The 24,674-nt window shown below is 35.3% G+C and overlaps 1 protein-coding gene across 1 annotated transcript in view; it reads left to right on the forward strand.

Moving 5' to 3' along the window:
* Positions 1-24,674, forward strand: part of SLC17A6 (solute carrier family 17 member 6) — a gene marked incomplete at its 5' end in the record, with an annotated part of 35,863 nt that overhangs the window by 8,053 nt on the left and 3,136 nt on the right. The window contains 5 exons of the mRNA XM_082660883.1: positions 13,375-13,489; positions 14,589-14,676; positions 15,210-15,296; positions 18,286-18,428; positions 22,158-22,307. Of these exons, the coding sequence (XP_082517009.1) occupies positions 13,375-13,489; positions 14,589-14,676; positions 15,210-15,296; positions 18,286-18,428; positions 22,158-22,307 (583 nt within the window). The remainder of the gene's footprint in view (positions 1-13,374; positions 13,490-14,588; positions 14,677-15,209; positions 15,297-18,285; positions 18,429-22,157; positions 22,308-24,674) is intronic.

Raw genomic sequence — 24,674 nt, forward strand, 5'->3', positions numbered from 1 at the left:
TGTATTCACAAAGACTCTTCTTGCCTCTGTCTAGGTGGCAATATTATTTAAGCCCTATTTAAAAAATTTCCCTGTTCTGCTTCTGTCCTCCTGACTTCCCAACTCTGCTTTAATTATTTATGTAACACTATTGCCAGCTATCATACCGCTATTTTTCTTTCTGATCTATAACTAAGAAATAACTGCCTTCCTACAATAAAATGTAAGCTCCATGAGTGCAAGCAGTTTTGTCCTTGTTACTTACACTGCTCTATCCAAAGAGACCCTGACCCATAATAGATACTTGTGGAATAAATGAAATAAACATCACAAAGTGTTTTGCACCTTTTACAAAAGGCAATATTACATAGTGGTTAAGATACAGGATCTAAAGCCAAATGGCATGGGTTCAGACTTCTGAATGTATTACTTAATAACTGAATGACTTAAAACATTATTTAACATCTCTGAGCCTCAGTTTGCATTTCTGTAAAAGGGAGCTAATCAAACTATCTACCTGATATGAGTATCATGACAGCTAATTAAGAGAATATGTGTAAAGTTCTTAGATATGCCTGGCACTCAATAATTGTTGGCTGTTATCATTTATTTTCAATCACATCTTAATTCAGAAAAAATTGAAAGAAAAAACCTCTTGTGATCACTCGATATCACTTGTGTTTAAATTTGCTGTAAGTATTAGTAATGCAAAAAGATTATTTCTATTGTGATAAAAATACCTCTTTTCACATGTCAGATTTCTGCCTTTAAAATTATTTTCCCATACACACTTCACAATTAAAATTATTGTTCACTGAAAATGTCATAAGTCTCATTTGAAGGCTTGTAAAGGGCTGTCTTAAAAAATTACTTATAGCCAAGAGTGTAGAGAGTGCTAGTATTTCAGTGCATGCAATCTTTGAATTCTGGCCAGGCATTATAAATGTGCTTAGAGAAATCCATTTAAGTTTGAGGTTAGTCTTCTCTGATGAAAATTAAAGATTATTTCCCCCACCCCTATCCTTTATTCAAAGAGGGTTCAGTTCCAAGTGCAACATTTTACCTTTTCAGGTATTTCTTGAGTTTCTAACTTAACTTTCGTTAAAGAGAAAACAGTTCTTTATTCAGATAAGAGACTGAGGATCACATGTATGTGTAGCATATAGTGAACTCCCTATAACAGAAAGAACCCATATTAGACCTGGACAGGGCTCATCTAATCCAATCCTCTCACTTTATCCACCGGGAAAGGAAATGGAGAATCAGGGAGGCAGTGACTGGCTCAAAGTCACAAAGAGATTGTGACTAAAACTCAGGTGTCCAGTAATACATGACCACAGGCTCTCTCTATGTTGAAATGTATCATCCCTGCCTCATATTATTTGCTTTATGGCAAAGTTCACTTTCAGTAGCAAGCTGAGCCCTCTGCTCTCTGAATGAGTGCCTGCAATCTATCATGTCCCAAATCCAGGACAGAAATCCACGAATTAGAGAGAGAAGGCTTTAGCAGGCCCAAGGGATTCTTAGATTTTCGTGGCAGGAGAAACATACTGTATTTTTGTGTGTGTACTGGCTCCCAAATTATTTGGCCATAACATGAGTGCTTCTGTTCTTTTCCCTGCAAAAGGCAAAATCCAAACTTGATAAATACTTAGACAAATAGTGTGATTTTTCTGGAGGAAAAAACGTGGTATTTGGAACTTTTTCTCCTGATGCAGCCCTTTGGGAGTTTGAGCTTCTAGAAGATTGAAGAGGTTTGAGCGTGACTGGGATAGCTTAAAACTTTTGTCTGCAAGAAAGAAGAGGTTCTTCCTTGCAATTTTGATTGATACAGCTCAGTTTGTACTACTGATATAAAAAAGAGAAGATTTATACTTAAAAATGAACAAATTTTAATACATGGATTATAGAACTGTTTACTAATGTGCATTTGCATTTATGTAAGTGGAGTTTGATATACTTTAGGTAAATATATGGCTTGCCTGATTATGAAAATGTGAGAATGATCTTTAGGAAGATGAACAAAGATATTTTAAACACATCTTCATATTTTAAGTCCAGAAAGAAATAATTTTACTGGTGTTATTCTGTCATTTTTCTTTCACAGAAATAAAATAATGAAGATGGGCTTTATATATAGTAATAAGCATTGGAAATAGATTCTTAAGTCTCATCACCAAACACTGTCTCCCTCTCCCTCTCTCCCTCTCTCCCTCTCTCCCTCTCTCCCTCTCTCCCTCTCTCCCTCTCTCCCTCTCTCCCTCTCTCTCCTATCATCTTTTTTCCTCTACACTTACTTATCCATTGTAACGTGGATTGCAAGCAGGGGTTTCTTAACACTTCCAGTGAGAAATATTTGCAAATTCCTTTTGGTGAGAAAATAATTCAGATTATTTTCATAAAGCCTGCTGCAAGAGACCACCATCCTGCTATGATGGAATTGGTTTATAGTCCTCCAGTCTTTCAGGGCCAGAGGTGACTATCTCTATTTCACTCATCTAGCTGCCTATCAAACATCTAGCCATCTTCCCATTGTGGGCTCTATAGGTTAGGTATCTGGGGCAATGCAGAAGAGGCCTTCTTTTCTTCTGACAAAAGAAAATACCCTTTCCAGGAGATGAATAGATGTATCTGGGAGGAGGGGTCCCTAAGGGCTTGCACGTGGTTTGCTGACACACGCTTCTCTCTCCTTCCATTCTCCTCTCCTCCCACCCTTACTAGGTCTGCCTTCCCCTGCGGCTGCCACAGCCTACTACTGCAGTGCAGAAGCAGCCTCTGGGGGGAGGGACGTGATTTTGAGGGAGGAGAGAGTCAGGTGGGCAGCTGGTAGAATGATTCTCCCGCTGCCATATGCCACTGTTGGGGCTGTCTAATTTCTCTGTCATGAGTGATGAAGTCATTTTTACAACATAATGAGGTATCAAGGGACCCAGAGGGCTGGCTTGTGCTTGTGTATTCCTTTTTTAATTTGGGAATGGGGGCATCAGATGTGACAAAGGGAGGCACTGGAGTCCTGATTTGATTAGATTAAATCCATTAAACAGCCTGAATCAGTCTATTCCTGCAGACCCTCTAGAAGAGGATTAGTGCCACACCTGGGGTGAGGAACACTAGATCCCTGTTAAGTGACAAGCCCCTACGCAAATGGAAACTGATTGATTGATTCCGGGAAAATAGATATCATCTGTAGAAATGACAAGTCACCAGTGTTCCTGTCACATCTTCCGGGCAAATCCTTGTCGGGTGGGCTTGATATGTGAGGTTGTTTGTGGCTATGGGTCATAGAAAGAGAAGATGACTGGGAATTTCACAGTTAACTCACTCTGGGTCACAATGAATGTTAATCATCAGGCAGGGCGTGATGCCGGTTCTCAGCAACTGCATTTGCTTTTCCAAACATTTCTGTATCAGGGATACTATATGCCTCTCAATTCTGGCAATCCGTTTGGTAATATAGAACCTCCTCTCCCTCTCTCTATCTTCTCTCTCTCTCTCTCTCTCTCTCTCTCTCTCTCTCTCTCTCACACACACACACACACACACACTTCTTTTCCCTTTTTTGTCTTACAGTGTGAAATGATTATATTATCTTACATATAATCACTTTAAGAATACTGGAGTGTACGTATGTGTGTGTGTGTGTGTATATAACAAGCAGAAAAGAAACAAGTAAAATGAGGTTTTAACTTGAAAATAAGCAAATTGAATTCATCTTAGTATGTCATTTGCTGCAAGAGAAATCATGAGGAAAACAACAATTTTAAGTAGCTTTCAAGTGGTTTATCGTTTTGAAAATCAATCTTAATAAGCAAATGGCTCTTATTTCATTTCACAGAAATTGTAACGATGTTCTTTGAGACATTTAGAGCACCCATCAGTTTCTAATCCTGTTCTTCAGGCACAGAAAAGTTAAGATTTTTCATATTTAGTTTGCACATTTCTTTGCTTTTCTTTCTCAACCCAGTTACTTACTTATGTTTGCACCAGGAGTGGGTTTTCAAGGTAGCACTTTAGCTGCCAATTATAAGGAGAAGGGCTTTAAACAGAATAAAATATCATTTTAGTTGAGATTCATCTTATTACTTGGAACTTCAAGTTCAGCAATATTTATCTAATTACTAATTAGATAGTTTGACTATTTGTTCAGCAAAAGCAATATATTAGTTTCATTTATTGCTAAAAAATTCGTGTAATTTGCTAGAATTTTCACTGATGGTTTATTTTTATATATGGTATTAACATAAATATAAGTACACTGATATAAATATACTGCCTGATATTACATATACTGATATAAATACTGCCTGATATTATAGATAACCTAGATTTACAAGCCAGAAAATCAAAAATTTATTTAAAAATGGAAAAATATTTATTTGGGGGAATTTATTTCTAAAAAAGTTTTTTAATATAAAATATAATATTTCTTTATTTTTCTTCACATTATTCACCTTTATTTGGAAGAAGCAGTGATCAGACCTTATGTGAGTTTCTTAACTGAAATGGATTATAAAGCAAAAAACAAAAAAAATGGAAAGCCCAGGCTATAAATCAGAGATTGGATTAATTTTACAAATGTGTAATTGGTTAATTATACTGAATAGAGTCTTAAATGTCTATTCTATAATCACCAATTCATTAAAACATTCTCAGATAAACTACATTATTATTTGATATGTTTTAAAGTTTAACATTTAACCTATGGCGAGGCATTGAAAAATGCACCTGAAAAAATCCACAGTGGAATTTCAAAAGACACAAAGATTGTAAAAATGAATCTGAAAAACAGCACAAATTTTCTCTTTGAGCCTCCTGACGTCAAGCAGTAGCATGACTGTTTAATTTATATGATGGAGTAGAGGACAGCCTTCTCCTAATCCATAGTTAAAAAGAGTCCAGAAATCTAGCTTTTAGATTAAAATGGGGAAAAATAGAAAGCCAGCTCCATTGCATGGAAACACAGAAGAGACACTCTAATTATGTGAAATGGAAAGGGGTGAGTGAATATCAGAAGAGCTTTTCAATCAATGTGAAGTAGATCATTGAGGTATAAAATTTCTACCTCACCCTAAACAGTACATTTGTATTGGGGGTGGGAAGAGAGAGGATATGAAATATAAATTGTCTTCATAATTGCCTTAGTTTTCCATTTCAGGAGGCAGATGCAATTAGAATTAAATAGAATAATAAATATATGTATCACTAAACTTTTTATACATATCATCATTCTTCCTTATAGCAACTCTATAAGGCAGACATTATTATACTTGTTTTACTGATGAGAGAACTGAACAGAGAATAGCAGAGTTATTTTCCCAAAGATCACTATCTGGTAAGAGGAAGATCTGGCATATGAACCCCAGTATGTCTGATTTCAAATGATGTGCTTCTTTACTAAATATATTTTTCCTATTGGATAGATTTGTGTGTATGTTCTTTAAAAAAATCTATTTTATAGTCTCTTTTAAAAAATTACTATATTACTTAGTGCTGGGCTAGGTCCATAGGAAAGAGCAGCACAGCTGTGGAATAATTTAAAATATCTATTTATTTGCATGGTTTTGATTTTTAGACAAGTCTTTTGATAAACTTGAAAAACAGGTAATGCTGGGTAATATTTTCAGGGCAATATTGCTGTGAAATGTAATTGTGTGTCAGAGACTGGTGCTAGGGAAAATAAAACTCACATGAATATTAAATGTTTCTTAGTATGTAATCTATTTCCTTCTGTTGAGTTATCAAAAATATATTCAATGCTTATATTTGTTTTTGTAACATCAAGCCAAACAAAAATCATGACTATCAAGCATAATACAACATACACAACTATGTTAAATATTGATAAATGGAGAGATTCTTTAAGAGAACAATATATCACCTCTGAAGCACCTAGTTTAATTTTGAAAGCAGAGCTTCAAAGACAGTGGTTTCAAAAGCTAATGAGGATGTTGTGCTGAACAGAAAGTGTAATGGCAGTTGGTTTCAGGAGATTCCACAATGTTGTCTGGAAGACTTAAGGATGAGGCCAGACTGGGTCATGTACTTGAACTCAGCAACTATTTCAAGTGAGGATTTATCCACAGGAGTACTCTAAATTCTATAGTCCATAGCTACCATCCTATAGTTATTCTATGAGAGTAACTCAGCTTCCTAGATTGTTAGGATACCCAGAACAGCAGTTTGTCCCCATTAAAAACTCGAGAACAAATAAATGGTCAATTGATTTTAAGGCTATTGGGATAAAGAAAGCTCAAAGAAAAAAATACCTGTTATCACCTACGTATATCTCAGGAAGGGAAGATTTCATTTCCCTCGATTTAAAATCTTTATAAAAAAGTAACTGGTGATCATTTCTTAAGAGCATGCCACAAGCAAAGTATTCTGCTACCATCAAGGAGTTTGAAGAAATGAAAGACCTAGACTGTGCCCTCCAAGAGACACAGATAATGTGGGGGATGGAGGAACACATGATATCTTGGGTTAAGTCTTATAAAAATGATCTACAGTGCTTTAGGAATATCTGAGAGAGGCAATTAGCTGGAAAAGAAAGGCATGCGTGCGTGTATGGTGGGTAGGTATTGGGGGCAAGTCTGTGGGGATTCCAAGACAAGTAAAATTGATCTGAAGAAGGCTGTCAATTTTTGTTTGTTTGTTTCCTGTTAGGTATTTTAGATGGACTGTTGAGGCACAGATTGAGAGGCTGATGCATTTTAATCAATTCTATATGCCCTCAGAATGGGAGCTAGAATTCATGCACTTTAAGCTTCTAGAATTTCAGGATAATACAGAATGACTTTGAATCCATGGTCACAGAAATAGCATTATTAATTAGGGCAAAAACATTCTGGAAGAAAAAGACAGAGAATAAAACTTCTCTGAAAACTCTGTTGAATGTTAGGGAATTTCTATATTATGATAACTGATACTATAAACTACTTACTGTTAACCAGATACTGTCTCCTTTCATAAGTGATTTATTTAATCTTCATGATAATCCCTTGAATTATGAAGACATATTATCTCCATTTTACAAATGGAGAAGGTAAGGCTTAGAGAACTCAAGTATTAACAACTTGCACAAGGTCAGACATAGTAAGAAATTAGAGTTGGAAATTGAATTCGTACAGTGTAACCATAGAACGTGTATTCTTAACTAATGTTATGTCATGCTGTTCATATGCCCCCAAGAAAAATATGGCAGCTGCTCGGTCAATTTGGTTAATGAAGACAATCAAAACCAGGTCAAAGAACTTCACTTTGGGTCTTGATCAAATGATCTAATTATGGTTTGTGTTTTATAAGGGACATTGTCCTTTTCAGCAGGTGTTTCCTTTCCACCCATGCTGCTCCCCTCTATAATAAAAGGTAAGGCTCTTACTTCAGCTGTGGTGACAAGCTCTGTTCTCTCTGGGTCTGTCCCTTGCCCCAGATCTGTCTCTTCTGTGATGGCTGGGGGAATATCTAGCATAGTACTGCTAAATCAATGATTCTAATATCAGGAAAAGCGACATCAGCCTCACCAGGGAACTTGTTAGAAATGCAAATTCTCAGGCACCGTGCAAACCTAGGGAATCAGAAGCTCTGGCACCCAGCACTCCGTGTTTGAACAAGCTTCCTAAGGTGTTGATCATACGTGAGGAACTCTGGAAATCATAGTGCTGACCTAGGTTATATCCTAGAACTTCTTTTCCATACTCAGTTTTACTATTTCTTCCACTTCTTTTGTGAAGCTTAGATTTTGTTCATAAAAAGACAACCCTCCTGAAATGGGCTTCTCCATTTAACTACTTACTTCAAAGCCAACTACTAGGTATAAATTAAATAAGTTACAAGCATGTAAGTACAGCACAGAGACTATAGGCATTATTTTATAATAACTTTTTATGGAGTTTAATCTATAAAAATATTGAATCACTATGTTGTACACCTGGAACTAATATAATGTTGTAAGTCAACTATACTAAACAAACAAACAAACAAACAAACCATAGGAAGGATAGAGTAGAATTCTGCTCTCACTCCCCACTGCTTTGACAATCCATCTTTCAATAATGTTTTGGTCTTTCAGAGTTTTTGTTATTTTATCTGTTGCTGCTGGCACTATTAGTGCTAGTATTAGTTCTGCCCCTATTAAAGTGCAATAGAGCTTAGTGGTTAAATACCTAGGATCTACAATCAGACTGAGTCATTATAAGCCATAGTTCCCCACTTAATGTCTATGTGACCTTAGCAATGTATTTAACTCACTGGGACTTGGTTATTTTATCTGTGAAATAAGAATAGTAGTGGTGGCCCTCTAATATAGTTGTTAGATTAAAATGAGAATTTAGAATAGTGTCTGGCACACACTAGCATAACACCATTGGCTATGATTATTTCTACTTGACTGACTCACATTTATGGATTTATTTTTATGTGCCAGGCACCAGACTAAGCCTTTTAGGTATATTATTTCATTTAGCCTCACAGCAATCCTATGAAATATAATAGATTAATATAATCATTGAACAACTAATACCTCTTAAATGATTAGGATATGCCAGACATTCTTCTGGGTGCTTAATTTGTAATAACTCATAGGTTCTGTAAATATCCATGTTTTGTAGATGAGGAATGAAGCATAGATAGTAAAATAAACTGTTCAAGATCACTCAACTAATAAGTAACAGAAATGGGCTTTGAATCCCAGATGTCTGGCCTAGTAACCATGCTCTAGACCATTACACAGCACTGCCCTTTTTATAGACAAGGAATCAGAAGCCTAGAGAGATTAAGTAACTTTCCAGTCACATAGTTATTAAGCAATAAAGCTAAAGTTTTACAAAAATTTCTGTACAATATTTATGTCATCTTCTTTTTCTTTACCAACTTTATTGACCTTGGCCCCTTTACTCCCCTGCAAGCCTTCATCTTACTTGAACTTACATGCATGCTGGTCACCTTCTGTCTCCCTGACTTCATAGTTTCCTCTCTTCTCAATTTCAGTAAGCTTCATACTTACTTGACTTTAGGGGCATAATTGATTTCCCTCTATGATCACCCTAAACTCCATCATCTCCAAGATGTCATGGACTTATGGTCTCTTCTCTTGTCTTCCTTATCCTATCTACATTTCATCAAACCCTCTTCACAACTTCCCTTTTCATCACCTCACTCCTGACGTTCTTACTTCTACTCACGTGTACTACTGTGTCCAGCCATTTCCAATACTGCCCTAGTTTTTGGTATGTAATTTAATCTCTTCTATGTTTCAAAACTTTGCTGATCCATTTCCTCTTTGGAATTTCTTCATTCATTTTTAGATTAATCTTCCAAAGCCCAACTTTAAAGTTTCCTCCTGATGGACTTGTTTCCTGGTCACCCCAGCTGGAATGGACTTTTCTCTCTTTTGCTTTCCATTTGTACTCTTGTTTTGGCCTTTGGCATATGTTGTCTCTTGGCCACTTGTCTTTCTTTTTTTTTTCTATTACACCAAGGACATCGTTGCCTTTTTCTAGCTGCCTAGTTGCATCATGTAGATGAAAGAGCGCAGATTTACAGATTTCCGTATCTGACAGTTCTGGATTCAAATAGCTCTATTGCTTGCTTTTTTCTTGCACAGTCTGTCTCTATTCTCTGATTTATAAAATGAAAAGAAAGTGTAACTCAGAGAGTTGTTGTGAGGATTAAGTGAATTAATGTAGGTGGAGAAAGTATAGTAAGTGCTCTGTAAACTGTAGCTCCCTTCTCCTCCACACAGTACCTTAAATATAGTCTCACAGAGGTTTGGAGTGTGAATGCATAAATGAGTGTTGAATGAAGTGGCTGCTTCAGTTTGGGCTGTATGTAGTACATCAAGAAAAACTATAAAGTCTTCCCATATTGGCCAAGAATTTTGATAATCATAATTTTAATAACTTGGCTGTTGATTTGGATATCATTTTCATGAAATTAGAAAAGAAGACTAGGTTCTGAAAATTTCGATGGATCGTATTCTTAAATAGTTAGAAAAAAGTCAATCCATTTATTTATTTATTTATTTATTTATTTATGGCGTGTTGGGTCTTCGTTTCTGTGCGAGGGCGTTCTCTAGTTGCGGCGAGCAGGGGCCACTCTTCGTCGCGGTGCGCGGGCCTCTTACTATCGCGGCCTCTTTTATTGTAGAGCACGGGCTCCAGACGCGCAGGCTCAGTAGTTGTGACTCATGGGCCTAGTTGCTCCGCGGCATGTGGGATCTTCCCAGACCAGGGCTCGAACCCGTGTCCCCTGCATTGGCAGGCAGATTCTCAACCACTGCGCCACCAGGGAAGCCCAGTCAATCTATTTTTATGATGCAATGGCCACTAATAATGAAAATGGATTGTTAAACAGATTAAGAAAGGTAAAAGTAGGAAGCATTTAGAAATGTCACAGATTATATAATTGGAAACTATATTCAGGGTAAGAGTGGAAAATAAACATCTAAAGTGATCTATTGACATTTTATCTCAGGAATAGTAGTGTGATTTCAAGTAGCTTTGTGAAGATGATTATTTAAATTTATGGTTAGAATACTGAAACACATTACTAACTACATATTATGTGCATAATTAGGTATAAATCCCAGTGGCAAAACCCACTGACTTTGGAATCAGACTAGATTTGAAACAAGGTTCCTCTACCTAGAGCTGGTTAACAACTTGGGCAAGTGATTTCACTTATCTCAGGTTTAGTTTCTTCATCTATAAGATGGGTGTATTAATAATGCCCATGTCATTAGGTTGTTAGATGGTTGTGGGTTTTATGGCATGTGAAATGTTCATGTCCTGTCTAGCAAGTTAAATAAGCACTTATTAAATTTAGCTCTGACTATAGTATGAGTTGAGTAACAAATAGTTCATAATTGATTCAGCTCTACTAGCAGGTGATTTTATCCCCCAAGGGATATTTTGCAATTGCTGGAGACATTTTTGGTTGTCACAACTTGGAGGCATGTGCTACCGGCATATAGTGCATAAAGGTCAGGGGTGCTGTTAACATGATACAATGCACAGGACTACATCCCACAGCAAAGAATTAACCATCCTAAAATATCAATGTGTGGAGGTTGAGAAACCTTGAGCTAAAGAATGGATAAAATTCATCTCTCTCTAGTTTATCTAGAGATAGCAGTATTTTAAACTCTTTCAAATAGGGAGAAAGAAACTGATGATTAAAAGCTATATTCATAGAAAATAAACATCATGCATCATTCTTTCAAAATAAGTACAGTATTAGAAAAGACATATGTTAGATAAACCTGGATTTTAAAAAGTACAGTGTTTTTTTTGTTGTTGTTTTTATTTTTTTTGTAAAACTTAGCATGCAAAATTAGCACCTGGACTACTTATTAGAACAGATTTCCAGGCTTCACTCCTAGCACATTCTGGTTTGGAAAGTCTGGAGTGAGAAATCTGCATTTTTAATAGCACTCCAGGGAATTCTAATGCAGCTGGTTCATAGATGACAGTTTGAAGGAATTCTTCCAAAGGGCTGAATGGGGTGGATGCATAACTCATATAGACAATTTTGAAAATCCTTTAGCACCATGTAGCTCTGGTTCTCTTTATCCTTGATGTCTTAAGCAGCCCCAGTCTCATTATTATCAAGCATAATAAGCAAAATGGGATGGATCTACAGAAAGATACTCTCAACACTGGTTTTTCAGTATCAAGACAGCCTACCCATATGCCCAGAACTCCTGTGTCATCTGCACTTTCTGCCTTCATCCTCTCTGTTGTACATGTTCAACATTCAAACTCCCAGAACAGGGGGAAAATATGTTTTCCTCATTGGGCTTTGGGATCAGGTACCATTTACCACTATGTCCAGGAAACTTGCTACATACATTTCCTTCTATCTAGTTCCTCTCAGCCCTAAAGGAAACCTCCAAAGTGTTCTGGGGTTTGCACACAAGAACATGCGTATTTCAGTCTTAAAAGAGGTGAAAATTCCTTTAACTTGATAGTAATCAAGCATGAAAATACATTTTAAATCAATTTAAATAACAATTTTGGATTTTTATTTTATAAAGACAGGTTATGGGATTTTTGCATTTATTTTCTAAAAAATAAATCCATATTTGGCAGAAGTTTAATATCACTGCATGTGTGGCATTTTAATGAGAATAATCATTTCTAGGAATAGAAAGTTTCTATTTTGTGCTCAACATTTAGGAAATAAGTTATTCTTTGACTCAAACTCAAAGATACCTATTTAGCAAACAGCACAGAGGAAGAATGGAACAGAATATTCACCTCCTGAGTGACTAGTTACCTCTGAAGAAAAGCCATTGAGGACAGGTACATATTAGGCTACATCAAGTAAATAAATGTATTTGGCCCAGTCTATGATTCATAGAAAAAGAGCTGATCCACTTCAGCCCTTCATAAAGCCATTTCTCAAATTTCAGGAGCAAATTAATAATGATCAAGATCCCTTTCAGAAACTCATGTCTTTAACAGTTACATTTCAATGGGCCCTTGGAAAAATGAGAGCTTCTATGAGGCAACCAATCTTGACTGAATCCAAGGCTCAAAGTTTGACTTGAAAAAACTTGCACAGAACACACAGCTTAGCTCATTAGATATAATGTGTCCCCAAATTTCTTTGCCAGAAAATATTTCTAAATTTGCCCAGTTAAGGGGATGTTTTTCTTGCTTGGTATTAGCATTATGGAAGATTTTTCGGTTGATGATGGAATGGAATTTTTACTTGCAGATGGATAAAAGTGTTAGCAATTTTGAATTGTTGTTTATATGTATGCAAGGACAGGTGTGCCTCAGACAGAATCCCACCACCTACCCATCTACACAAAAAGACAGACAAACCTGAGATAGATATATTAAGTGATCATGATTTCTATTATAAACATGTCCTGAGGGAGCTGATCATGAGATTTGTTTCATAAAATTTTATGAATGGAATCATATTTACCATACTTCATGGTATCACATGAGTTACAATTCCATTTAGGCATTTATTATTTCTTCAACAACTCTTCAGTGAGTATCTACTATGTATCAGGCACTGTGCTATGCATTAGAGATACAAAAGTGTATCTAAAAAACAAGCTCTTGCCCTTAAGCACCTTACATTGTAGACTGATATATAGACCAAAAACATATACAATGATTAATTATCTATTTGCAATTTGTAATTAGGTCTGTGAAGAAAGTGAAAAAATTAAGTATAACCAGATTTATTGGGTCCTTCTTTTATTTCTTGTGCTTCAAATGATATAGCAATGCAAGGTAGTCCAAGTATCTATTTACAGTGGCTAGCCAATCAAGTTCAGAACATTCTTATTCTTTTAGAATAAAACAGTCTACCTTAAAATTGCTTGCAATTAACCTTGATCTGAGAAATGTAGATCTATTAATTCCTTTTATTTTTCAGGGTTTTTGGAGCTGCCATACTTCTTACCTCTACCCTGAATATGCTAATCCCATCAGCAGCCAGAGTGCATTATGGGTGTGTCATCTTTGTTAGGATACTGCAGGGACTTGTTGAGGTATGCAACTACAGGATGACATCATTTTAAGGTTGGCATGCTAGTAAGAATCAGAAGATTATCTTTGTTTTGATCTACAAATAAATATATTTTATTAGGTTGTGTCTACAGAGTGCTAAAAAAATTGGAAAATTAGAAATCAGATGTCTTTAAATGATGACAAACTACAACTGTGACAGCTTACCCCACTTCTCTAGAATTTAGTGGTGTTAAAGAAATGTCTAGTGACTATTTGATTTAAAAAAAAAACAACAGGCACTTTTGTTAATGTGCTGTGATAAAAATTTTGAGTCCATCCTCTGCTGGTGATAACCTTGAATTAATACCTTTGGAGAGTTTTATAACAAGTCCCTGTTGGCTTTAAATCACGATCTGAGTTTTCACTAAAACATTTCATTGAATGTATACTTTTGGCGTCTAACTCTAATGATTGACTTTTGCTCCATCAGCCTGTAGCCTTTGAAAGAACATCATTTAAAAACTTGAGAATGGCGTACCTGTTGCCCCTTCTCTTTCCATGAAGTATGGTGGGAGTAGACAAGCCAGATAAAGTGTTAAGGCACTGAAAACAATTTCCTGTCTCTCCATAAAGAAAAAAGAAATGATAGGATCAAGATAACAGAAAAAGAATATTTTTAAGGTTTTAAGTTCTAGACACTAATTTCAGGAAGTATGACCTTCAAGGATCTAAGCGTCACCATCCTCTGTAGGGATTCCTTATAGTTAGGAATAACTGAGTTTAACGCCTCACAAAAATGTGTCTCAAATTACTCTAACTGTTCAGAATTGCAGATGAACTGAGTAATAGAGGATCTTTTCTTTGGCCTTAATCAGAAGAAACTTGAGGTAGCAGGAAGTCTTGAAGGGTGGGAAGAATTTGAACAGTTGACTAAAAAAGAGGCCATGTCTTACCTGGTCTGGGCTGAAAGTTTTTAAAATGGAATTTCATGGAATGAGCAAAGAAAGGCCCATGAGTGGCAGCTTTCCCTAAGACCTTGCACCCATTCTAAGGAAACAGCATTGCATCAGAGAAGTGAATGTACTTATTTTCCAATGATCCTGCATCCTAAATGGTGATGGATATCTTCTCCCATCATAGGGCGTCACCTACCCAGCATGTCATGGGATATGGAGCAAATGGGCCCCTCCTCTAGAGAGGAGTAGACTGGCAACCACCTCCTTTTGTGGTGAGTATTATGTGCAGATATAGTTATGGCCGGCAAAAGCTTAGGAACAACTTTGATAAGAGTTGGAAGTTGGTAAAGCTCACCTGTAAAACCATTTGTGGTGTGTCTGTATGTATACGTGAGGAAAGGTTTTTGACCCACCATTTCAATTTCTGTAATTATTATTAGTCTCCTCAAATCCTCTATTCCTTCTTACATTTTGTATTTTATAGTAGTTTGTTCATTTCATCTGGTTTTCAAATATACTCATGAATAATTTTTATTATAGTCTTTTAAATGTTTTTTTAAATTATAGTATTGTATTGTTTTTATATATCTGACTTGGGTAAGTAGGTAATATTCACTTGTGTAGTCTTGTACTCCTAAGGCTAAGTACATAGACATATGTATGTGTTTGGATGTGCATGGGTGTGAGTGCACACACACCCAAGTGTGCAAGGGTGTGTTTGTGTGATCCAACCAAGAAACATGAAATGAAGTCAAGAATTTTATTGATTTCACTTACCTTCCTCCCATTTTCTCTTCTACTTTAGGTTCCTATGCTGGAGCTGTGATTGCAATGCCTTTAGCTGGCATTCTTGTACAGTATACTGGCTGGTCTTCAGTATTCTATGTCTATGGTATGTTGCATTTCTATACAATAGAGTTAAAAGAAATGTGCATAAACTAAAACAGTAAGATAGATCAGTGACTATATTGTGTTTGCTAATTATTATTTTTTCATGAAGATTCCTTTCCTTTTATTCTGAGAAGATCAAGGAAAATGTTTTATCTCTGTGATTTTCTCTACACTGTTATTTTTTGTTTTTCACAGCAACCACATTGCTGATGGAAACTTTGTAATGTATGGTTTGTGTTGTCCTTGATTATGAAATAATTAAATTAGCTCTTGATTCAAAGCTGATTAGGAGGAAGAAGCTGGGCAGCACCCACTTCTCTTTTTCGGCTACTGCTTTTTTGGGCATTTCCCTAATCCTGCTTCCTCAAGACTCAATAGGGGTAGAAAGCTGAAAGGTGATATTAGCGCTAATGCAAAAATTCAGTTTTGTGATGAACTATTAGCAGTCAGCTGCAGCAGCAGCACATTTTAGTCCATATTTCCCCAGAATTAAAGAAGATTAAGTGGAAAAAACTGACACGAAACCCAAAGTCCAAACTCCCCTTCTGTTCACTTTCTAACCAGAACCTGGAAGCATAGTACTTGAAAGTATCCCTGTAGTGTCTCTCTAAGAGATTCTTTTTTAATAAAAAGGAAAGAAGAAATATAAGAGATCTGGATTCCAACTGATGTTGTCACTGATTAATACCATTTTTGAACGTGGGCAGAAGAATCTGAAAGATTAATGAAGTCATGGTGAGCAGAACAGGACCTGGCTGCTTCCAAATTTGCTATGATCCATTCTAATTTTGAAATGTTCTCATTAAAGCAAGTTCTTGTATTTGCAGAATGTTGTTAAATGTACTTTATGGTAGGGTCTCTTATCCTGGTTCAAAAGCCATGGTTGGTTCCCACTAGCTATCTATTTTACATTTGGTAGTGTATATGTGTCAGTGCTACTCTCTCACTTCGGGAAGCAACTGCATAGCACAGGGACATCAGCTCGGTGCTTTGTGACCACCTAGAGGGGTGGGATAGGGAGGGTGGGAGGGAGACTCAAGAGGGAGGGGGTATGGGGATGTATGTATACATATAGCTGATTCACTTTGTTATACAGCAGAAACGAACACAACATTGTAAAGCAATTATACTCCAATAAAGATGTTAAAAAAAAAAAGCCGTGGTTGGGTTTTGGATTCATGAATGCCCTAAATGGTAAGCCATACATGTACTTGTACATATTTTTGTGTTCTAGGGAGATCTTTTTATCAGATTTTAATCCATACCTTTTGTTTGATTTTTTTAAAAGCCCATAATTCAAAGAGGTTTAAAGCACTTACTTATAGGGTATATATTACAAGTTGGTATTGCCATCCATTAAATTCTCTGATTTGTGCCTTAGTCCATTACTTAATTGAAGATGTGATGTGACTTTAGAGTAAGAATATTAATTTCCACAGAGGACTCATGACAACCAACCTCATTATTTCAAGTTATATCTCAATATTTATCATTGAATGCTACAAAGTTTAAATATCAATCTGAAAATGTCATATAATTGTACTTGTTTACTTGCTGTGTGTAACAAAAATTTGGTCTTTGAGCCACACATTCAATATTCATATTTTAAAAATTAATGAGATAAGACCCATATGGCAGCTTAAGTTAAAAAAATATAATGCATATATAGCAATTAGCAGAGTGTCTGGCATTTTAGATGTATTCAGTTAGTGGAAATGATAATTATTACTAAATTACAAGAGTTCTCATTTATTGAGTGCTTATTTTGTGCCATCCTCTGTGCTAGTTGTTTTATGTATTACCTCCTTTAACTTCTGTTTGCAACAATCTTATAAAAAAAAGGAATTATTTCATAGCGGAGATTTTCAGGGATTTAGTTACTGATTAGAAGATGTAGCTAATGAGTGACACAGCCAGGATTCTCATCTGGGAAGAGCCATACTCCATAACTGCTACACTATACCAAATTTTCATACACCATCTGATTCCAAATAGTGTTTGCTGTCATGTTTAGTAATTAAAAGGGCACAGCACATCAGAAGTTATGGTATTCAGGAACACTTGGAGATTGAACAGTCAAAAAAAAACCCAAAACAGTATTATAGAGGTCAGGGGCATTTATATTGTTACCCAGGGGGGAAATAGAACAGCATGAGGCAGAAATGAAATGGCCAGTTGCTGGGAAACCAGAATAAATTATGTGAAAGTTTTCTATTATTAATGCTTCAGATTTATATTGCACAATAAGGGTATATTTTAATGGTGAGAGTGCTATATAAAGGGATGAAAAAGAACTTGCAGTAGTATATTTATTATATTGGAATTCATAACTTTCATCTGCCCAAACAATGATCAATAGGCAATAGTATGTGCTGTGGTATACAGTCACATAAACTGCTGAATGTTATCACATTAATTACAGAAGCCCATTTTTCATGTATAATAGTTATTCAGGCTAAAATATTCTTCTAGATTTTATTTAATAGTCTGTTTACTAGATCTGGAAGTGCTAACAGGAGAGGGAAACAAGCATTTCTTTTCCCTGGAAATGCAGACCACTGGCACATATTAAAGACAGACAAAAATAAAAGGATTCACTCCTAGAGAAATTTTTTGAGGACAGGATTTTTGTCTTGTTTATCATATTTCTCTCACTCAGCAGAGTGCCTGGAAGAGTAGCTTCTCAGTAAATCTTTGTTGGTTGTATGAACATGTTCCAAACTACACCATTCAATAATTGTTTATTGTGAATTTCCTGTGTATCCACATTATTTAATAGTGACAAAGAGATAAAACTACAGGACCAATTTTCAGGATGCTTGAAGTCTGGTGGCAAAAGACAAGCAAAGATGGCTAGATTCATTTGGAGAAACATAAGCTTGAATTCATATTCTATGGAATATCACAAGATTATTGTAGTTTTATTCCAGTAAATGACTGTTAAATGGAAGTATTTATGATGGCTTTTCCTTTTGAACTTTTGCTTTCAGGAAGCTTTGGAATGATCTGGTACATGTTTTGGCTTTTGGTGTCTTATGAGAGTCCTGCAAAGCATCCTACTATTACAGATGAAGAACGTAGGTACATAGAAGAAAGCATTGGAGAGAGTGCAAATCTTTTAGGTGCAATGGAAGTAAGAACTTTATTATGGTGTATATTCCTATTCTTGTTCTCCATCTCACCTCCCTTTGACCAACAAGATTATTTTATGAGTCCCTATTCAACAAAACTAATTTGGTATCAATCATGATTGTTTTCTTTACTCCATGCATATTCCCTGATTTAGAAATTATTGCTACTTCCTCCATCTATGATTTATTTTCTTTTCCTTATCTTTTCTTATGCATCTTCAAATTTCAACTGAATTATAGCTATGACTGTAAACCTCAACAAGTTTTTAAAAACAGTTCAACATAGCTTATAATTGAAACAAATTCAACCAATATTTGTTAAATTTAGATTATAGGAAATGTCAAATCACCTAACACAGTCATGAAAAGGGCTAGTTTTGTTCATTGAATATTCTAAATCTAAGTTTTATACATGTGTATTTCTATGTGATTTAGTAAGCATTAGTAAGCATTAGCATGCCAACCATAGGTAGCTAACCTGAAAAGTATTCTTAATATAATGTAACCATTTTATTGATAAAATGTTACCAATTTTTTAGGACTACTATATGAAGATCAAGTATTATAAAGATAATGTTGTGAAGCCTTTTTCTGATTATGATTTAGTTTCTTGGGCAGGATTTGCTGATGTAGAGAGAAATGCAGCTGTATATCAATAAGTAAATATTTTAGCACACATATTAATACATCATAAATAGTAATTCATGAATAGCCATCTGATGCTACAAAAAAGAAAAGAAAAGAAAACTGTTAAGCAAAAGTAATGTATTTAGACAGGTTCAGTAATTCAGCACCTAATCAGTAGCTCAATTTCTTTATGCTAAGAGTTGGAAGTTACTCTGGCTGAGGAAGTTACATTGGCTGAGGAACCAATGCCCCTCATGCATTATGCTTCTCCTCTTTCTTTTAAAGACTTCTCTCCAATTTCAACTCTATTTTATTTCAGCTCTGATTCTCTACTTCATTTATTAGGGAAGGCCTGTCTTTGACATCTCATCCTAGGTAAAAAAAAGGTCTGTCACCCATTGTTGCTGAGGGTATCTTGGCCTTTAATGAATAAGAAAAATGCCATATTGGATATCATTCAGAAGTCAAACCAGTACTTAAAAAAAATCTTACATTATAATTGTTCCATTAGCTAAATAGAGTGGCATTAGAACGTGCCCCTCCTGTTTCTTTCTGTAAAGAGACTGGTCATTTCTTTCTAATGGTAGCTACTCAAGAAGCAAGTGGTGATGTGCGGGGTGGTGTGGTTGGCAGTAAGCTCTGGTGCCCACCAGCTCCAGTTGCTCTGAATGGAATCTAAACATAGACTAATCTATGGTGAGTTCAGTACTTTGCTTCAATTTCTAGTCAAAAATAGTCTGATTGGCCCATATCTTTAGTGATCAAATATACTTCTTTTATTTACCAGTTCTCGAGAGGTTGTGTGTCCAGGTCAGGCATAAATTTTTTAAAACAATAAGAAATTTAGTCTAATTGAAAACCAATTTCTGGAAATGAGCCAAAAAGGAATAATTGGTAGATTGATAAAACAGTATAGATAAGCTCAAACTCCCCATTTTCTAGACCTTACTGTGTTTCTAGACACAATATTTTACTTCTTACTGATGTTTTTTACTTTCCTGAAGTAAATTTAAAAATGAGATCAAGTGGGAATAGGACTTGTACTTTAGTTATTTTGAGCTTTTTGTGATCAATTTCAATAACAATTGAAAGAATAAGTAACAGGAACATCCATATATCCACTGTATAGAAACAAGTTTTTAACATCTTGCCTTATTTATTTCACTTTTCTTTTTGCTGAACGATTTTAAAGTAAATGAGGTATCATAACTCTTTACCCCAAAATACATGCATCTCTAGAAAAATAAGAATATTCTCCTTCACCGACTAAGTACTATCATCATACCTAACACAACTGAAAATAATTCTCTAACATTATCTAATAACTAGATCATTTTCAAGTTTCTGATACCCGATTCAAATCCTAATACCTAGTCAATATTCATGTCTTTTGTAGCCATTTGTTTTGAGTCTGGATCCAATTAAGGATCACATATTGCAGTTGACTCTAATGTCTTTTAAATCTCTATTTTTTTCTTTACAAGATAATTAAATATAAATACATACAGAAAAGTGCACAAATCGTAAGCAAATAGCTTGCTGATTTTTTATAAACTAAACACACCTGTGAAGCAAACAGCAGTTCAGTAAATAGAATGTTATCAGAATACCATAAGCCCTCCTACAGCTACCAACAATTTTTTAAGATATATGATTGGACACTTTTCTCTTATATTTGTTGAAATGTTTTGCAGCCTGAAGAAAAAGTACTTAATAGAGATGATCCTGGTATGAATTAAAAACAACACCTTCTCAGCAGGAAAAAAATATTTTCTTATGATGTTCTGAAGTTATTACTTATTCAACTATAATGTTATAATAGACATTCTTGCATTTGGCCATCTTTGAAATAAGTAGATTCATCTAGCACCACTTTTCCAGAACACATCAGAAAAAATTCTTTTAACTCTGCACTTTTTGAATCTATCTATGATGGTGTCACTAGAACTTTTATCTAAAGCCACAATACTCACTGTTTATTATTAGGACAGGTTTTTGTGTTTTGATTTGTTCCTTGTGAGCACCACAATATATCTTCCTACTATATTGCTTTAAAGTGATCTGTAAGAAGTTTCATTAGATTCACAATTAATACTAGCAATTATGAGGTTCTACATCCAGGAATAATTACTAAATCTGTGTAAAATATGTATGCCACCTCTTTTACTAATTTGGTCAGGTTAATAATCCAAAGCTAGCATTAAACACAGTTAGAGTAGGCTATTGTTTCTTCACCAAACAGTATTTCAGTGCTCAAAATAAAGAATTGAGAAAGTGTTTGGAACTGTGAGAGATGTTAAGGTCTAAAAGAGGTGTTAAGGTCTAAAAATATTAGTCTTGGGGAAAGATATTTGTTTTATATTTGGGCATACACAGGATCTTTAAGTATACTAGGTGTAATTTTTTGAGTGTCATAAGCAAAGCCAATCATATTTAAGTTAATTTTGAATGTCTTGAATATCATAAATAACTAGTTATGATGTATCCATGGTGTGCTGGGTGGCCACATGCTTTAACCCAGATGTATACCATGTGAATTTTACCGAATCTTGCACTCCAGTGTCACAGAGTTTATACTGATATGCACTGGCTATCAAGAGAATTTGTAGTTAGGTAGTGTTATCATTGACTTTTGATAGGGCCTAGGATATTGCACTCTTAATTCTTCTTATTTTTCTCCTCCTAACTATTGATACATTGAATTTTCAACATTTTAAATAAAATATGTCAGATACCAACAAGGTCACTGATTTGGCAGTGAGTTTTAGCTGAGACCTGATCTATCACTGCCAAAACAAAACAAAGATCTTGGAAACTAGGATCTCTGCTTTTGGAATTACTTTTCTATAAATATAGAATCTTGTATATTTCTAAAACTAAATCAATTTAATCAGAAGGAGAGACTGATATCCTTTTCTCTTCTTTCAACAATTATTCATGCAGCTAAGTTTGACTGGACTGTTGCAATTAATGATTCACTACTCCTGCCTACCTCCTACTCATGCCCCAACGTACATATCCTAAAAATGCAAAGTATCTATTATTCCCATTTAAGTTAGAAAATATTTATAATGGTCAGAATGGCTCTCTTTTTGGGATTTCAGAAATTCAGGACTCCATGGAGGAAATTTTTTACATCTATGCCAGTCTATGCAATAATTGTTGCAAACTTCTGCAGAAGCTGGACTTTTTATTTATTGCTTATTAGTCAGCCAGCATATTTTGAGGAAGTCTTTGGATTTGAAATCAGCAAGGTATGTAAAAATTATCCTTCTTTAACTAGAGCATTATTTTTTTACTTAAGTGACCATTAAGTTCCTTTGCCAAGATTTTACCTTCTAAATTTCATGAGTTATTCATTTATTTATTCAACAAATAACTTCTAATAAACAAAGACTAAGTAAGGTGTATGAGTGCCTACTACAATCAAGTGCCTGATAGAAATGGCTCTTTGTTGCTGGGAGCACAGACAAAACAGACCTATTCTCTGCCCTCAGAGAGCTTACATCCTGGTTGAGGTGGGTAGCAATATAGCCTTTTCCCTGTAAATAAACATAATTCCCTTGAAGTTTCAGGTCAAAGACAATACAACAGTGAACAAAAATTCTTTTATTACAATAGAATTGTATTTATATAATTATCAATCTAACTTTTCTTCAATGCTCTCAGAAATCTGTCTGGCTAAAAGATTTGAGGATAGCAAAAATATCTGAAAACATTCTTGTATGTTATTTATCCAGTTTAATCATTTAGCAAGCATTTGTGGAACATGATATGTGAAGATTTATGTGTTAGATTCAGAAATAAAAACGTGGTTCCTTTCCTCAAGAGTTCACAGCTTGGTGGTGTAGACAAAAATAATACATTTACAATTATAGCACAGCATTCTCAATGCTACAGACATTTATTTGTCGCTATGAAAATATAATCATTTTGAGATTTTTAGAAGGATAAAATGAACATAAAAATACTACTTTACATGAAATTTACAAAGTCCTTTCATACTCATGAACAACCTTGTTTGGTCTACCAGCTGGATAACTTTCGTCATTTCTATGGAAATGACGGAGAAACAGAGACTAGGGAAGGTATTTAAATTGCCTAAGGCCAAGCTAACAATAAGTGACAGAATCAAGTGTAAGCCCATATCCTTTGATTTATGTTTCAATTCCCTTTACTATGCCATTCAAATTCAGGTAAACCGTAATTCATTTAAGCATTTCACAAGTATTTGTTCAATGCCATCTCTGTGCCAAGCCCTTTGCTGAACCCATTTGTCTATATTGGCCATGGACTTGCTATTTCTCTTCATGTCATTACGTAAGTCCAGCTGGGCTCGCTATTCATATTATGTCTCTACTTGAAAGACTATCTGAGGCCTGGAACTGAAGAAAACCTGAATTTAGGAGTCTCTATTCTAAGAGCTCTTTTGTAATCCCTGTTTCTAAGGAAACTGTTTCCTCCATTCTTGAGACGAATGACTGCTTTAGACAGGGCTCCTCTCTCTGGAGCTGATCAAACATTGCAGGGTAGTCTTTGGGAGCTCTGAGAGGTGTTATACTTCTCAACAAAGGCTGCTGGAGGTGTGAGTCCATTTTCACAATCTAGGACAAATATGACACTGAGAGGCTATTAATAAAGTCAGGTCTCGTCGGGGAGAGTGAAGGAGCCAATTGATGTTAATGAAACTGTGTGGTCATTCTGGCCTTGTAGCTCCAATTAATTGAAAATGCCTGAGTAAAAGCAACGATCTCTTGCAAAAACTAAATATAATCAGATATGTTGCTCTGATTCACTTACCATATTTTTAACTAAAATTTTGGATAAATTCTACACAGATTGGCCTGAAGATTTTAATTATACTGGTTAAAAAAAATTACTGACTTAACCTGAAAAATGTGAAAAGGAGGTGATTGAGGAAATAAAGCATGGGCTTTGGAGCCAGGCTGACATGGTCCCAAATCCAAGCTCTGCAAGAGACTGTTGATACATAACATAATCTTGGACCTGCTCTTGAATAACTGTCATCCTCAGTTTTCTTACCTGTAAATAATGGTATTAAGACCATCTTTCAGAAGTGCAACAAAATTTAAGTGAACTAAAATATTTACATGGAGAATGGTTCTAACCAACCTTAGTTAAATTGAGTATCCTGTAGACAAAACCACAAGTGCAATGGCTTTTTCATACACACACACACACACACAGAGTCTCAGCCTATACTCATATATAAAACTTCTCAACCCCTTGAGAATGACATAACCCTCCTTTAAGTCACAGTTTCTTCGTCAATGCACTGAGAATAATAATATTAAAAATTTTCCATCTGGAGCGAAAGAGAGAATTAAAGTGCTTGGATATTTAAGGTATTTTAGAGTCTTTTACTACCTTAATTACTAACCATACCAAGTCAATGGTCGTGACACCACAGTATACAGCATTATAAAATAGAATCTTTTCTCAAACCTTCAGTAATCTAGTTCGGAAGGGCATGTTTATACAAATAATAAACATTTATCTAATACTTAACATTTTCCAGGAATTGCGCTTCAAAGTATACTTAGTAAAAATCTTCCTTGTATCTTTATACATACAAAATGTACTAAGTCCATATATGTGGT

This window comes from Grampus griseus (genome assembly GCF_964374135.1).
Source record: "Grampus griseus genome assembly, chromosome: 8".
NCBI lineage: Eukaryota > Metazoa > Chordata > Mammalia > Artiodactyla > Delphinidae > Grampus > Grampus griseus.